This window comes from Lipotes vexillifer, unplaced genomic scaffold, assembly GCF_000442215.2.
Source record: "Lipotes vexillifer unplaced genomic scaffold, Lipotes_vexillifer_v1.1 scaffold977, whole genome shotgun sequence".
Lineage (NCBI taxonomy): Eukaryota > Metazoa > Chordata > Mammalia > Artiodactyla > Lipotidae > Lipotes > Lipotes vexillifer.
This window is the reverse complement of record NW_006783088.1, coordinates 3714642-3730797: the sequence shown is the minus strand read 5'-3', so window position 1 is coordinate 3730797 and position 16156 is coordinate 3714642. Positions and strand designations below refer to the sequence as shown.

The following is a 16156-nucleotide window of genomic DNA, read 5'->3' as shown; positions in this document are numbered from 1 at the left end:
AGGAATGCCATAGTCCCTTGTCAGCCCCGGAGGGGAATCTGGTATGGAAGAAGAGTGATGGAGACTGAAAAATCCAGCAGGAGCATAAAATGGATATACTCTACAAATGCATATCCTGAACGCTCGCATGTGGGCACACATGAGTAGCAGCTGCTGGCTTACCAGAGTGACTGTGTTTTTTGCCACAATTTGGACAGCCTCTGCCCCAGGCCCAGTGACCTTACTAGACGTCTGGAGGTTGACTGGTGTGTTCTGCACATCAGTGCTGAGCACAGCCTTCTGACTGTTGATGGCGGTCACCATAGCAATGGTAGGTCTCTGGCCCACAACAGAGGCAGGCATGGTCGCAGTTGCTGCTTTCAAGACGAGAGGTAGTGTCTTTGTGGTAATCATAGAAGCTGTAGTTACAGTCTTCTAGGAGACATGGAGAACAGACATTAGGATGCTGAAGTGTCATCCCACTAAACAAAATGCTAGCCTCCAGAAGAAAACAAAGCAATAATTCTCATAATCAGTCAAGTTTCTTGGTATAACAACATTTCTTCTGTGTACATAAAGCACAGTTCTTATATACGAAAAGGCAATCTCTAGTTTGCCAGAGTTCTCAAACTTAGCTTTAAGTTCATAGTAATAACTGCAGACTAATATGGGCACAGGGTTCTCAACAAGGAAGGGGGGTGGGTTTACAGATACAGAATATGAGTATACCTATTTCTTCTGATTTTTCTAATTCTTTGCTCGCTCTCAATTAATTTAAACTTTGTACAAGTTGCAAATCAATGAGGTACACACCATCTCTATCATTAATTGCTACAACCTCATCAATATGAAGAAAGCTATCATATAATTCTGGATATCTGTCTCCTGTGACACAAAGGCTGGGATAAAACGACAGTGTCTTTTAATTCTTTTGAGTGTCACCCTGGAGAAGAGGAAGGGCAACTCACATAAGAATTAGTAACAACTGTTGCCTCAAAGGCAGTAAATCCCAAACTCTAGATAATGAAACCTATTAACCAACTAGTATAGTAAATACCAGCTCTTGATACCAAAGGGATATGAATCACAACCTACAACCTTTGCTCTGGAGGACTGCTGCAGAAGTGAGGAAAGATCCAGAAAAAGGCAACAAGGTGGAAACAAACACCTGAGTTTCAGAAAGTCTTATATATCGGAGTCTGAACTGAGGTGAGAGGACTTGACTGATGCTCCACAAGTGCTACTGCAGCTTTGAAGCTGTATTTTTCTAGACTTTCTATTAGAGTAATTAAAGGAGCCAGCTACAAAACAAGAAAATATAAACAAGCTCATTTCATGGCATACACACCTATCGAATGCTACTAGTCACTCAAGATAGAGATGTTTCAGAAACGTGAAAATATACCTGGTCTAACTTGTTGGTTCTGATTTTGATATTATTTCACCTTTTTCTTCTTACTTGCACTGTTCAGTTTGGTAGCTAATAGCCTCATGCAGGTATTCAAATTTAATAAAAACAAAATAAAAATGAAAACATCAGTTCCTCAGTCACACTAGCCACACTTCACATGTTTACAGCCACACATGGCTAGTGGCTACCAAACTGCACAGTGGAGCTTTCCAACACTACAGAAAGATCTACTGGACAGCACTGCCCTCCACCAGGGAGAAGGACCCCACTCTCCCTGAAACAGATCTGAACAAATTCCTTTGTGAATTTCTATTTCAGTGTCTATGCAAGCCCTTGTGTATTGTTTGGTTCTAAGTAACTTTTCTGCCTTAAACACATACATGCATGTATTATCTAATATTTTAACAACTTTTTTTTCTTTTAACCTAAACAATGTAATAATCTGGCCTTGTCTATCCCATCACAGCCTAATGAGCAATCCTTATTGATGCCTGCAATTAAAATCACCCAAATATGTTCCCCTTCCCTAAGTCAACAATACAGAATGGCTCATTCTCCTTGCCATTGTCCTCTCAAGTGTGAAATGGGAGTAAAAGGGGGAACACTGAGAATTATTTATTTGGGGAGGTAGCAGGTCATCCTGCCTATCAGTGATGAAAACCAAATAAAAGCTAAGTGCTATTTATCATCAGAAATGTTACAGTGGTGTAAGCAGCGGGACTGACTTTATATTACCTGCTATTTTTAACATGTGTTTTTAACCCAGTGTGATATTAGCTCTCTCCATCAATTTAAAACATTTAAATACAAAGAACTTTTTGAAGTGGTGAGAAAGTCACACCAGATGGCATTCAATCCTGGTGCCAACACAGGTTATGGAAGAAAAGCTCTAATCAGCAGAACTCACTGACATGGATTTTAGAAACAGTCATGCATGTTGGTACTACTTTAAAAGAGGGTCAATATACTTTTGTTTAAAACATCCTTGATTCAGGAAAGTCATTGACCATCTTTTGAATAATTTTTCTTAAAAAGTGAGTAAAACCTCAAATTCACCTGATTTATATACTTAGCATTACCTGCAACACTAAAAAGCACTGAATTTTAACAAGTCTGTTCACGTTAGGTTAGCATTTTTATTCTACTTTATAAATATCTGGTTGTAGCTAATTTCACTCCATGTATTCTACCATCTACATAACTCTCTTTGTATACAGAGGCACAAGGCCTAGTACTATATGCACTGATGAAAAGCGTTTGAAGACTATATTTATTTGCAAACCATTTACTGACACCAGGTATTGACACAGGTACTGCTTAGATCTTCACTCCTGGTCTGGTGTTTATTCTACTGTAAGTACTAGGGAACATAAATCAAACTCCTGGAGTTCTGAGTTTAGATGACAGAGAGAATCTAGAATTTTGATATCCAAACCTAATGAAAACCTCTGAATTGTTCTGGCAGGAGGAAGAGAAGACAGTGAGGAAAGGTGCCCAGAAAAAAAAAAATTATTTTCATGGAAGCTGTGATTAGTCCTTGGCTGGGTGATGCTATCCAAGTATGATCACCTTCAAAAGCTGATCGCAGTTTCCCCAGTCTTTATGAACAAAACCCAAACTGCATGAACTAGAAGTTAATGCAGAAAATACATGGCAAGAAGCACTAACAGCAAAATCCTTTTATTTTTTTGCTAAGTTTTTTTTTTTTTTTTTTTTTTACCTGCAAAGCATGAGGTATTGATTTAAAAAAAGATAAACTCCAACGTACAAATCAGAACTTAGAGGGATTATTACTATGGGCTCTAATTAACTTCCTCACCTATTTTAGACTATTTGTTTAATTTTTTAAAAATTTTATTTATTTATTTTTGGCTGCGCTGGGTCTTCGTTGCTGCGTGCAGGCTTTCTCAAGTTGCAGCGAGCGGGGGGCTACTCTTTGTTGCAGTGTGCGGGCTTCTCACTGCAGTGGGTTCTCTTGTTGTGGAGCACAGGCTCTAGGCACATGGGCTTCAGAAGTTGTGGCACGCAGACTCAGTAGTTGTGGCTCGAGGACTCTAGAGCACAGGCTCAGTAGCTGTGGCACACAGGCTTAGTTGCTCCGCGGCATGTGGGATCTTCCTGGACCAGGGCTCGAACCCGTGCCCCATTGGCAGGTGGATTCTTTACCACTGCGCCACCAGGGAAATCCCTATTTGTTTAATTTTGAATGGAAGGTAACTGTTGTACACTCAGACAACTATCAATAGAACCCCTCCCCCTTCTGTCTATGAGGGTTTATTTTCTGTTTGGTTTTATTAACTGCATGCTTCTTTACATTTGTACTCATTTAAAATGACAGAGTTGTGAATTTAAGTTGAAGGATATGCCTGTGTTCAACTATTCTTTCATTTTTTCCGGAGTTTGGAAAAATTTCAAAATATACATACAAACATAAGCTGGAGTTAGCTAAGTAAAGGGGACTGACCCTCCCACTGCCCCATGACTTGGTACATGCTAATCACCTGACTTAGAATAAAACACTTTCTCATCCTAGCACTTCCTCCCTGCCCATGCCGATTGCTAAATTAATAGTTAATCCTTTCTGGACTTAGAAATTCAGTATATGCCGTGTATTAAACTTCCCATTTGTCCTTGACCTCATGAATCTTTAATGACTCCCTATGACTGCCAAAACCCCCAAAAGTTCTGCCACATATTGGAGGGCTTCCACAAGCTAGCCTCTTCCTACCTTCTGGTTTTATATCCCTCTCCACCATTTCCTGGAATCCACGCTCCAGCCACATCAGCCTACTTGCTATTTCCAAGACACGCATTTACTTTTTTGAGTCCATACTTCTGTTCACATTGTTCTCTACACCTTGATGCTCTTCCCCCTGTGCTCCATCACTGAAATCTCACTTATCTGTCAAGGCCCTGATCAAAAGCCACCTCCTTTATGAAGCACTCTCTGATCCCTCTAGTCAATATTACTGTCCTCTGGTATTTTCACAGGTGCTTTCATTTTATTCTTCTTTGTTAGCTGTTTACATCTTCCTCTCCTCTAAATCTGTTAAGTTCTTGAAGACAGAAATTCTGTCTTATTTACAAGACATTGCCTAGCAGAAAGCTTGTATATAGTAGAGACTCAATAAATATTTACATAATGAATGAAAATAATTATCATAGTTTACCAGATTCTAGGCAGGGACCATTACTACCTCTTTGTATACCAGAAGCTCTCGTATAAGGAGCACGTGATAAATAATGATCGACAGTTTACTATAAAAACAAAACCCAATAACCTAGAGATCTTATGGCTTTTAACATTAAACAAAACAACATAATATAAAACAAGCTTAGCTAAATCAATTAAATATATCAGGTGGGCTACCAGATGGAGGGATGCCACATAACACTGTTTTGGGGATAGCCCTAGGCCCCTTACTATTACCATCCCAAAGCAGCACAGAACTCAGATTACCAGGGAAGGAAATAGCTATTGTAAGTATTATATAAGTATTTTCTCTGATTTGTGTGATATGGAATGGTACTTGAACAGAAAGTTTCCATGGGTTAGGAGAGAAAATTCCTAGTACCAGGAAACAATGAATTCTACCACACTCCTTCCATGTCAACACTTTCTGATCAAATTGTACTTTGAGAAGAGAACAACCAATCCAACTCTGTTTAAAACTCCAAAAAAAGTAAACTGATAGGCAGTCTTTTAGAAGAAATATAAATGCTGGTCAGGGGGGTTTTAAAGTCAGCTTGAATGCCTGATTTCCAAATAGCCTTGGAGATTAGGGTAAAAATGATGTAGGCCACTCTAGCTACCTGATTTACAACAGGGATTCTTCATTTTCCTTCTTTGGCGTTTTATATAACGTTGGCATTTCTTTTTTTGGTATTGTATGGCAGTCTACAGTAGCGAATGGGCAGAATTTTTAACCAGAACATCTGGGTTCAAATCTTGGCTCCACCATATAATAGATATATGATTTTAGGTAATTACTTAATCTTTCTGTGCCTTAGTTTTCTTTTCTAAAAAACAGAGATAATAATAATACTGTTCTTAGTAGGGGTGGGGTGAGGACTGTGTATGTTATACATGTAAAGTGCTTAGGAGAATGCCAGTATATGGTAACCTCTATTAGCTGTTAACTATCTTTAGTAATCTTCAGTATTTTTGTAAGTAATGTATTTTTCATTTGCAAAATATTGTATATGAACCAGCCCAATGTCCATAAGTGGTGACTAACCAAGTAAACTAAAATCTTTTCCTCTACATATAGATACAGTGAGGATGGTGTTGGTGGGTGAGAGGTGTCCATGCTTAGGTTTCAGAAGATCCCAGAATCTTTGAAACCATGTGCAAAAATGACTGTATTAGGTGTGAGTGTGTATTTTTCCAGGGAGGGAATCCATGGCTTTCAACAGAGTCTTAAAGGAGTCTGGGACCTCCAAAGATCAAGAACCACTGCTCAAGTGTCCCATTTTAAAAGGTATGCCCACAATACATATAAGTATGTGGAGATCAAGCCTGAATACTTTTCTTAATAGAAACATTCCCAAATATGTCCTTTTTGTGCGTCTTGATTGCCTCAATATCCTTACATTATATGGTAGTGTAAATGCCCTTTTCAGTAAAATCATTTGCACAGCTACATCAATTAGCATATTATTAGGCTTCCCACTCCTTAGTGCTATTTTTGACCTGTAGCTTCCATTTCAGATTTCCTTTAGTACATGAGAACAGATACATATTCTCATATGAGACAAACTGGACTTGGAAATGAATATTTCATTTCTATGAAATATACCACCTTCTAAATGCCTCTTTCTACCTGGTTCCATGGGTATTGATCCTGGAATATCTCCACAACTAAAATTGCTAAGAATTCCAGAAAAACAATTCCTGAGGGTCAAGTCACAAAGACTTTTAGAACAGTGCAGCAAATAAATACTTCCAGAAGTTCAAAAGAAGACTTTAATTCTGTTCTAATATAGAGAAGTGATTTTTCGTTGTCACTGATTACCTTTTCTCCTTCTTTGGACAGATGGGAAATCAGTTTAACTTTTACTCCTTGGTAATGTCATTTCCTTCAGGCAATGAATTTCAAGTGATTATCATCCCAGAACAGTATAAAAAAGTAACCAAAATAACCTTTGTTTAGTGCTGGTTGAGGTTGTTAACATAGTCTGAAACAGGACCTAGTTCTCCATGACCCATAGCAAATCAGCCTACAGCACGAAGCCCGAGGTGCTCCATCCACACTTGTACCTGTGAAGCAGTCAGGCTGGGAGAGGATGCAGCCGACTGGGCGTGGTGGTGGTACTGCTGTTGCTGCTGTAGCTGCTGTAGTGGTTGCTGCTGTGCTGTTTGTAGTTTGTTTTCAGATTGTGGCAATGGCTGTATTTGGAACTTGTCTGGTTGTTCTTGCTTTACTATCAGGTTCTTCCGAAGCTGTTCAACTACTCTTTTCTACAAAGGAGGACAAAAAAGAATAAATTCTATCAGAATATTGTTCTATCTCAGCTGTATAGAAATAGGCAGCAATTATATGCCTCTGACATCTTTTCTGTTACTAGCTTATTCTAGATCTTGTTACATCTAAAATTTACAGATTAGACAACTGAGGAGAAACCCATGGCATAAGTAACGTTTTATATCAATCTATAAAGGGAAATGGAGGCACAGATGAGAAGAAAAGCTAATGGAGGTCACCTAGCAGAGTTGAGACTCCTTGACTATTATTATTTAGTGTGCTGGGTTGGAAGGGCAGTAATAACGTAGCAGTGAAGACACAACTTTGTAAACATACTGCCTCAATTCAAATTTCAGTTTTGCTACTTACCAGCTATATGATGTTGGTCAAGCCACTTAACCTATCTGTGCCTCAATTTCCTGTTCTGTAAAGATGAGGTGATTAATAATATCCTCAGGATTCTTACGAGTACCAAACTGCCTTACGGAAAGTACTCGGAACTATGAGTGGCACACACTGTTGGTCATTTATTTATTTTGCATCTGATAGCATACATACCAGTTATACTACAGTAATTTTTGTTAATCAAACAGACATCATGTATCTAATGGCAGTTTCAAACATTAAACAGACTTTTAAACAAAGAAACCTTGATCCCAGCACTATGCAATATACACAACAGACATTGTAAATAACTGAAACATGTAACTCATGAGCACTGCTTTGCTGGGACAGGATCTGTGAAAACACATTCATTTGCTTAGGCAGAGTAGTGTTTTAGCTATACGGGATGAAAATTTTTAATGAAGGTTTTTTGAATTTTCTATCCTTGTTGAAATCCAAGAAAATGGTGCATTTGGAAACCTTCATTACTATAATAATACATTTCAACAAAAGGTAAGCTCCATGCGGGTACGGATTTATTTTGTTCACAACTAAACTCTGCATCTAGAACTATGGTGGCTAAGTAAATGTCCTCATTCTCTTCTCATGATGTGTGAAGTGATGGAACCAAAGACCAGCAAATGGCTCAGAGAAAATATAATAACCATTTGGGGTCAGACCTGGGTTCTGACTCTCCTGCCCTAATGGCTAGAAGAAAGTATAAGCAGCACTGCTCGCCTACACTTTCAAGTGAGTTCACCAGCTGAGGTTTGTTATTTCTGACAAAAATATATTACTGTCTTCTCATATAGATTTAAATAGAGAAGAAGTAAATGAAGATCTTTAAATAAGGGGTTAAGTGAAACCATAAGGGCTGGGTTGATTTCACATTCCTGCCTATGATTCTAACCAACTTCACTACACACACTCTCTAAAGAATCCAAACCTGCAGGTTACTTCCTTGACATATTTGAACATTAAAACATTTACAAAATGGATTTTTTAAAACTTTAAGTCAATACAAAATACATTCTTGAGAAAAATTTTAATATTTTTATTACTGATTCTTTTTAGGCAATGAAAACATCACATAAAGGCCAATTTGGCGGCGGCGGGGGGTGGGGGTCGGGTCTGCTATACTTTGTACTCTGCTAGCACCACCTCTCTGAGCAGTTAAATATTAAAAAGAAAAGATGTAGAGTCCAAAGTCTTTCCAGAAACCATCTGCAGAATACTAAAAATGCAAATTAATAAAAAAATTCTTATAAAAATAACTTTCAAGTCTTCAAAATCCTATTTCTCAAGTGTAAAACTCAGAGTAATTGAATAGATATAGTTTAAGAGAAGGGGAAGTAACGGTAGTGGTGGCATGGATAATTCTGAGTACCACACGTAGACTTTATTGCTTGGTGACTGCCAGAACAATAAGACATTTAACAATTAAGTAATTATTTAGAGTTGCTTTCAGTCCCCCTCCCCAACATATTAATCAGCATTAATCAAACATATTAACAAACTAGCTAAAGTACAGCATCATTCTTAGTCCCTTTACCAAAACAAAAACAAAAGCCCCCAGCTCAAATCAGGGGGAGAAGAGAAACCAGGAGGAAATAATACAAACACAAATGTGACACCTGCCAAAAAATAAACTTTGAATAAAAACAGCACAGGAAGGCTTCCCTGGTGGCGCAGTGGTTGAGAATCTGCCTGCCAATGCAGGGGACACGGGTTCGAGCCCTGGTCTGGGAAGATCCCACATGCCGCGGAGCAACCAGCCCTGTAAGCCACAATTACTGAGCCTGCGCGTCTGGAGCCTGTGCTCCGCAACAAGAGAGGCCGCGATAGTGAGAGGCGCGCACACCGCAATGAGGAGTGGCTCCCACTAGCCGCAACAAGAGAAAGCCCTGGCACAGAAACGAAGAACCAACACAGCCATAAATAAATAAATAAATAAATAAATAAAATTAAAAAGAAAAAAAAAACAGCACAGGAAACTAAATAATTACTATACCAGGCACAAAAGGAAAGGGTGTTTTTCTCCTCTATAGCCATTTCTAGGAAATACAGTGTGCTCTCCTACTTACTGCCTAACCAGGTTAAACTAGAAGCAAGAGACAAAGCTTGGAACCCACTCCCAGTGTTTTGTACAACAGAAGGGAACAGTAGGGGAAAGAACAAGAAAGGGACGCCCGCTAGAGTACTCTGAAGCCATATGGCTAGAGCAAGGTGACAACCATTCAGAACCAGAATCAGAAACGTGGGAGTCAGTGAGTCACGATGCATTCACAACTGTTCCTCCCCCAGGGCCTGAAACAAAGCGAGGAGGGGAGATGGGATCAAAATACTCGCAAACTTTCATTAGTCCTTGAGAAGAGGAAAAAAAGAAGAGAGAGAGAGCTGTGCAGATTGGACACGGGTCAGATCATATGAGGTGGGTAATGCTTTCTTTGAAAGAAGGCGCTGGCATATTTCAGAGAGCCGCTCAGAAATGCATTGTCCTGGCAGTCCTTGCTGTGTTCACCAGAAGACTAGAAGAATACCCAGAATATAGTTGTGCATGTCTATGAAATTTTTTTTAAAAAATCAAGGGTCAGGGGAAGCACTGTTGCCTTCTGTCAAATAAACTATTCACTGAATTTTGAAAACCAATGATCTAAAGTTAGGTGAGCTCTGCAGTGGAGGCACTCCTTAGGTGTACAGAGACCCTGCATACTCTTTTAAGGACCAACTAATAAAGGAGAGTTGCCCTGTGCAGTAGCTGGCTTTTCTAGGTTCCACAATCCAGTCTTGTTCTAGTTCAGTCTTGCAGCTCTGGCAAATACAACAGTCACATTAACTCCAGCAGGACCCCGATCTGGGTCAGTACCAGGTCTGGGTGGCGGTGAGAGAATACAGCTATAATATTTCATAAATCTTAGCTTGTAGTATCAAGCAAAGTTCTTAAGAAGCCTCATCTCCACAGGAAGTGAGACACTATTGTTCTACCATTTCTTTGTCTTAAACAAAGAAATCATGACTTCTGCTGGTCACTGATGAAGGTTATACTGGCCTAAACAATTGGATGTTTTCAATGTTGTTCACATATAAAGGAGACCTTTAAACATAGCTAATTATCTTGGAACGTTATCCTGAAGCTTTCAGAAAAGGCTAAGTCTCACAAACTGGCCATTCATCACTCACTAACAAGTTAATGAGAGCTAAAAAGGGGGGGGGGGTAAAGCAATTACACTCCAATAAAGTTGTTAAAAAAATAAAATTAAAATTAAAAGGGGGGGTGGGGAACAAAAGAAAGGAAAAAGGAAAAGCTGGAAAGAATGAAGGCAGAAGAGAGAGAGAAAAGTTAACAATTTATTACCTTCTCTCCTTAATATATTTTCTATAAACAACAGGCCAATGTGCCAGGTATCCAGAATGGCAAGTACCGTCCCCCTCAATTCATCTGTCAAGAACTGCTCCATAAACCCAGAATGTGATTCCAAGCCTCCAATTCCCTTGACATTCGCATCGCTAGGTTTCATCAGGGCTTGTTCAGGCAGAAGGGTTCACAGAGCCTCTGACACTTGAAGTCACAGTTTCTGAGACAGGTAGTCACCGTAATCAATATTGTGACATTCAGCGATACTATCAACGTGTTCACACGACAGCAAGACAGATTCCAAAGAAAAACACAAAAATTTATCAGTCCGATTCAACAGAAAATCGGGTTCATTTTTCTGTTATGGAAGTCAATCATTCCAAGTGCCATGGCCTTGGTCAATACAGAAGGGAGATGGAGTGGTGGAAGAACAGCCCCTACCCCTCCAATCGAGCCACCAATTTACTTCCATCCAATCCTCACACAAATTTTAGAAAGCTTCTCTCAAAAGCAAGTGCAGGGCTTCCCTGGTGGCGCAGTGGTTGAGAGTCCGCCTGCCGATGCAGGGGACGCGGGAGTTACACAACAAGGTACATGTAGACAGCACTACTGTACTATACACTTAAACATGATTAAATTTGCTCACTTGTCCTACTCTGGGGATCTTCCAGGCCTTTCTATCCAGTCATACCTTTCTTCCCCATACCCTGCTAGACCTATTCCTGAGCTTGTCCTTTGAAAAAAAAAAAAAAAAAAAAAAAAGCAAATGCAGGCACAAGCCCTGTCCTCCACAACTGGACGCTGGTGCTTCAAGGCTCTGTTTTTCCACACAGTCACTCAGGTTGCTTGTGTTCCACTCAGCATTATCTGTTCTTGAATCAATTATGAGAGGGCCACCTCCACCCAGACATCTTCCTACACAGTACTGCCTTAAAAATTCATCTTGTTTCCTCTATGATCAACCACACAATCAGAAAATATAACCTTCCCCCTCATACCAGAAACTGGTAGACTTGTAACTTGTCACAAATCCAGAAAGTCAAGAACAAACCCTACCCACCTTCATACCTAAAATGCAATGAAAAATCTTTCCAGGTCTTCAGACTCACCAATTGCCCAAATGAAACCAGGGATACTACATTTTTTGTGTGCATAAAAACTAACATGGAGAAATTTACATTTCTTAATAAAATCCGAATTTACCCAAAGAGAAGAGAGGAGAAAAATAACCCTTCTACTGTCCAAATGAAAGTCAACCAACTGTATTTGTAAGTAACACCAATATTCAACAACACTGAAGATACAGGAAAGAAATTACATGAGTCTTCAGAATGCTGCCTCATAATTATCCTCTAAAGAATAGGGTATGTTACTGGCATAACATTAATGACAAAATTACAATACAGAGTAAAAGGTATGTGCTGTTTAAAGGAAACAGAAAATTAAGTGAAGATTCCACCATTTTATGAACAAAGACACAGGAACAAGAAGCAATAAACTCAAAATAAGCTCCTTCTTGACGTAATATATTACTGAAATTCAATGAAAGGATATGTACTGAAGTTATTAGAGGGAATGTTTAGGGGAGACACACAGGATAGAATTCTGACAGGGGAGTAGGAGGAAAAATATTGGTGGCAGCATCTATAAAAATATACTTAGGGGAATTTCCTGGCAGTCCAGTGGCTAGGACTCAGGGCTTTCATTGTTAGAATTAGACAAATAGCTTCTAACCTTATAAGCCTTTTTTAAAAGGAATATATTCTTGAAAAACACTACCTGTTTGACAGAGCAGTATCTACAACCTCATCTTATACAGTGAACTGTGTATGTTGTCTACTAAAGAGGATTTGTTTGGTCATAGGGAGTTGGGAACAAAGTTATTTTATAGTTCTTCACAAGATGTCATGGAATTTAAACAGTACAATTTAGATGAATTAAGGAACAGCAGCAGTTGGAATTATCAGGATTTTTTTTTCAGTAAAGTTCAAAATTCTCTACATGGATGCTTAACAGATGGTGGAGAATGCATAAGTCATGATACTGATTAGACTCTGGCTTCTTTAATTAAAAAAATATTCTTTGGGGTTTACTCTTCCTTCAAAATACACACACACACACACACACACACATACACACACTGATATGTACATCAATAGGCTTTACATACCATCTCCACAGGAGATTAGACCTTTTATTCATTATCAATGGGATTTATATCCCATTTCCACTGGGGATTAGACCCTTTATTTGACAGCCTGATTGAAATGCAGTTTACTTTTTTTTTATTTAGCTCATTCATGCTCTAATAGGTAAACTCAACCCCACCTTCCCCCAACTCCTTATGCATGACTATAAAGGACTGCTAAGACTGCTACAGTCAAAATCTGTCTAAATCTAGGAACCCTTCTAAGAACCTGGGGACTGTCTTTAATTTGCATCAAACAAGAAAAAGTGTAGCTGTTTACTCAAGAGGGATGGGTCCCTGGAGAACTACAGTGCTTCAATATGTAACATACCCAGATGCTAGGACAAAACAGTACCAACACAGAGACAGACTAAAAAAGAGCACTGCATGCTGGGAATGGTAGTTGTAATATATTTCTCTATAATAAAAGATGAACGAAGCCAAAATCAGAACCCAGTTTGCTTGCATTTAAGTTCTCTATGTTTCTTTGAAGTACTAAGCTATACTGTCCTGCTTGCTTCAGAAAGATGTTGAAGATCAAATGAATTAATGGTGGGGAGTGCTTAGGAAACTGTTGAGGGCAATGTGAAAATCAGAGATGATAACCCCTAAAAAATACAATTTCTCTAGTGTGAATTTTCAGCTAAGAGCAGCAGCTAATTAAATGTGACTTTTCAATGTCAATTATCTTTCTTTTTTTCCCAATTTTTAAAAAATTTTATTTATTTATTTATTTATTTATTTATGGCTGTGTTGGGTCTTCGTTTCTGTGCGAGGGCTTTCTCTAGTTGCAGCGAGCGGGGTCCACTCTTCATCGCGGTGCGCGGGCCTCTCACTGTCGTGGCCTCTTTTGTTGCGGAGCACAAGCTCCAGATGTGCAGGCTCAGTAGTTGTGGCTCACGGGCCTAGTTGCTCCGCGTCATGTGGGATCTTCCCAGACCAGGGCTCGAACCCATGTGCCCTGCATTGGCAGGCAGATTCTCAGCCACTGAGCCACCAGGGAAGCCCCTCAATTATCTTTCAATCATTTTATTTTTAACACCTAGTCAAACATTTTATGTTTGTTCAAACCTCGTTTTTTTTTTAAATGAGAAGCACCAAAAAAAGTACAATTAAGAAAGAATGCTACCTGTTGCCTTTTTATCTCAGAAATCAAGGTCATTAGGGAATATTTTCCTGTGTAGAAACCTAGGTGTGGCCCAGATTTCGTATACCTCCATTAGTGGTTCATGGCCATATTCTGAATGCATAAAATAGATGTGTCCAATTTAAATGTAGCCTGGCCCAGCAAAGACCCTAGATACAGTAATGAGAACAGCAGAAAAAAGCATGAGAATCATTTATAATCTGCGCAATTTAGCTGTTTGCCAATATAAAAAAGCGTCTGAATCACTGTTTGTACCACAGTGAGATATGACACAAAGGCTATTAATTTGTAAATTAAACTCCAGTTCAGTAAAATGCATGGCCCTCTGTAACTATCTGTTACAAACCTGCACATACCACCAGCTTGTCATTCATCATTCCATGGCTCTACCCCCCAACTTAAGAAGCAGCATTGCCTCGTTAATGTCAGAGCTGTCCCATACACTATAGAAATTCTCTCACTGCTCTGCCCTGAAGCTGCTATGGTTTTCCTCACAAAAGAAATATGATTGGAAATGGCTGCACAGTAGCTGTCCCTGACAAGTTGGATATGAAAATACAATTTAAGCACAATAATGATCGTAAAATGGGGGGGGGGGGAAAGGAAGAAGAAAACCAAAAACCTGTATTATTTTACAAAATACTGCTCAGATACAACAGATTGTTTTGCTTACTCCAAGCCCTGGGTACACTGGAGATAATGTAGAAAGCCCTCTTTTCACAGAAACACAAGACATAATCAGATTGTGGGAGAGGTAAATATAATAGATTATCTAACCAAATTCTACACAGAATGCACGTACTAAGTCATGGATCAATCATTTCCAAAGGCAAGGAGATATTTTAACAATCCTCAATTCTGCAGTTTTTGCTTAAAAGAGAGAAAAAAGACAGACAAGAGTATTAGAACAATATACTGTGTCAAGCAGGATATATCAGGTAGAAAATATTTTTTGATAAAATGTAATGTTTTACCTTACGTTTAAACAAAAGTAGGTCTTATAAATCACTAAACACTGATATTCTGAATAAGTATTTTAACAAAAGTACAACCTGAGCAATACTCTTGATGCTTAAAAACATGTTTTTTATCATCTGCCATAATAGGATAAACACGTAGATTTAAAAGGTTCCAAAGCTACTGAATGAATATCTCTTAATTTCACAAAAAGTATTCAGCATTTCAGTAGTTTATCACCAAGTACTTGTTACAATCGCTTAAAGAAAAAAAATGAACAGTGTTACATATTTACTTTCAGACAAGACCCCACATAAAACAACAGAGGAAGCAATTCTATCACCTACATAGGCTGCCAAGATGAGGGATAGTCAACTTCAAGGGACTGGACCTTCCAAGACACGTGACAGAGGATGATTTGCACTACTTTCTGAGTTTTCTGCATCAGAAACAGAAGAAACCTGAACTCATCTTTCAGAATTTCAGAGCAGGTTTGATTTCTTTAAACTGTCAGTACTAGAAATATTATTAAAGAGAGAGAGATTCAGCAATATAGGAAAAAAGGCATGAAGAAAGCATTTTGTTAAAAATTTTAAATTTTTATTAAATCTGAGGTGTGAAGAAAAACACTTTTCGTAGGTTATGAAAATTACTAAATCCAATTCGCAAATCTCTACACAAATATTTCAGGTCTTTACACACACACACATACACACGCAAGCACATACTCTAACTTTCAGAAAAGATGGAATGGCCACAGTAAAAATGATTTGTTATTTTTATCTTCTTTTAGCATATTTTTTAGTACTGAAGGTGTATTTCACTCTACTATACTGTTCTCCAGTTTCCACATCCAACAAAATTACTGAGGTGCAGCGCCAAAAGAGAAGAGGACATTGTACTGAACATAAGATACGTCCCCCCCTTTTTTTTAATAGACAATTTTTTAAATTGTAGCCTGCTTTTCATTTTTATATTTTATTTTATTTTTTTAATTTATTTTTTCACTGAAGTATAGTTGATATACAATATATATGTGTACAATATAGTGATTCACAATTTGTAAAGGTTATATTCCATTTAAAGTTATTATAAAATATTTGCTATATTCCCCGTGTTGTACAATATATTCTTGTAGCTTATTTTATACCTAATAGTTTGTACCTCTTAATTCCCACCCCTATATTGCCCCTCCCCCTTCCCTCTTCTCACTGGTAACCACTAGTTTGTTCTCTATATCTGTGATAGACTTATTATTTTTTTTTTTTTT

General features: G+C 38.4%; 1 protein-coding gene across 2 annotated transcripts in view; it reads right to left on the bottom strand.

The window, feature by feature from the left end:
• PHF21A (PHD finger protein 21A) overlaps nucleotides 1-16156 on the bottom strand; it is a 193639-nt gene that overhangs the window by 46178 nt on the left and 131305 nt on the right. For both annotated transcript variants that reach the window (XM_007455792.1, XM_007455791.1), the window contains exons 6-7: nucleotides 6651-6851; nucleotides 163-414 (exon numbers count right to left, since the gene is read on the bottom strand). In XM_007455792.1, the coding sequence (XP_007455854.1) occupies nucleotides 163-414; nucleotides 6651-6851 (453 nt within the window). The remainder of the gene's footprint in view (nucleotides 1-162; nucleotides 415-6650; nucleotides 6852-16156) is intronic.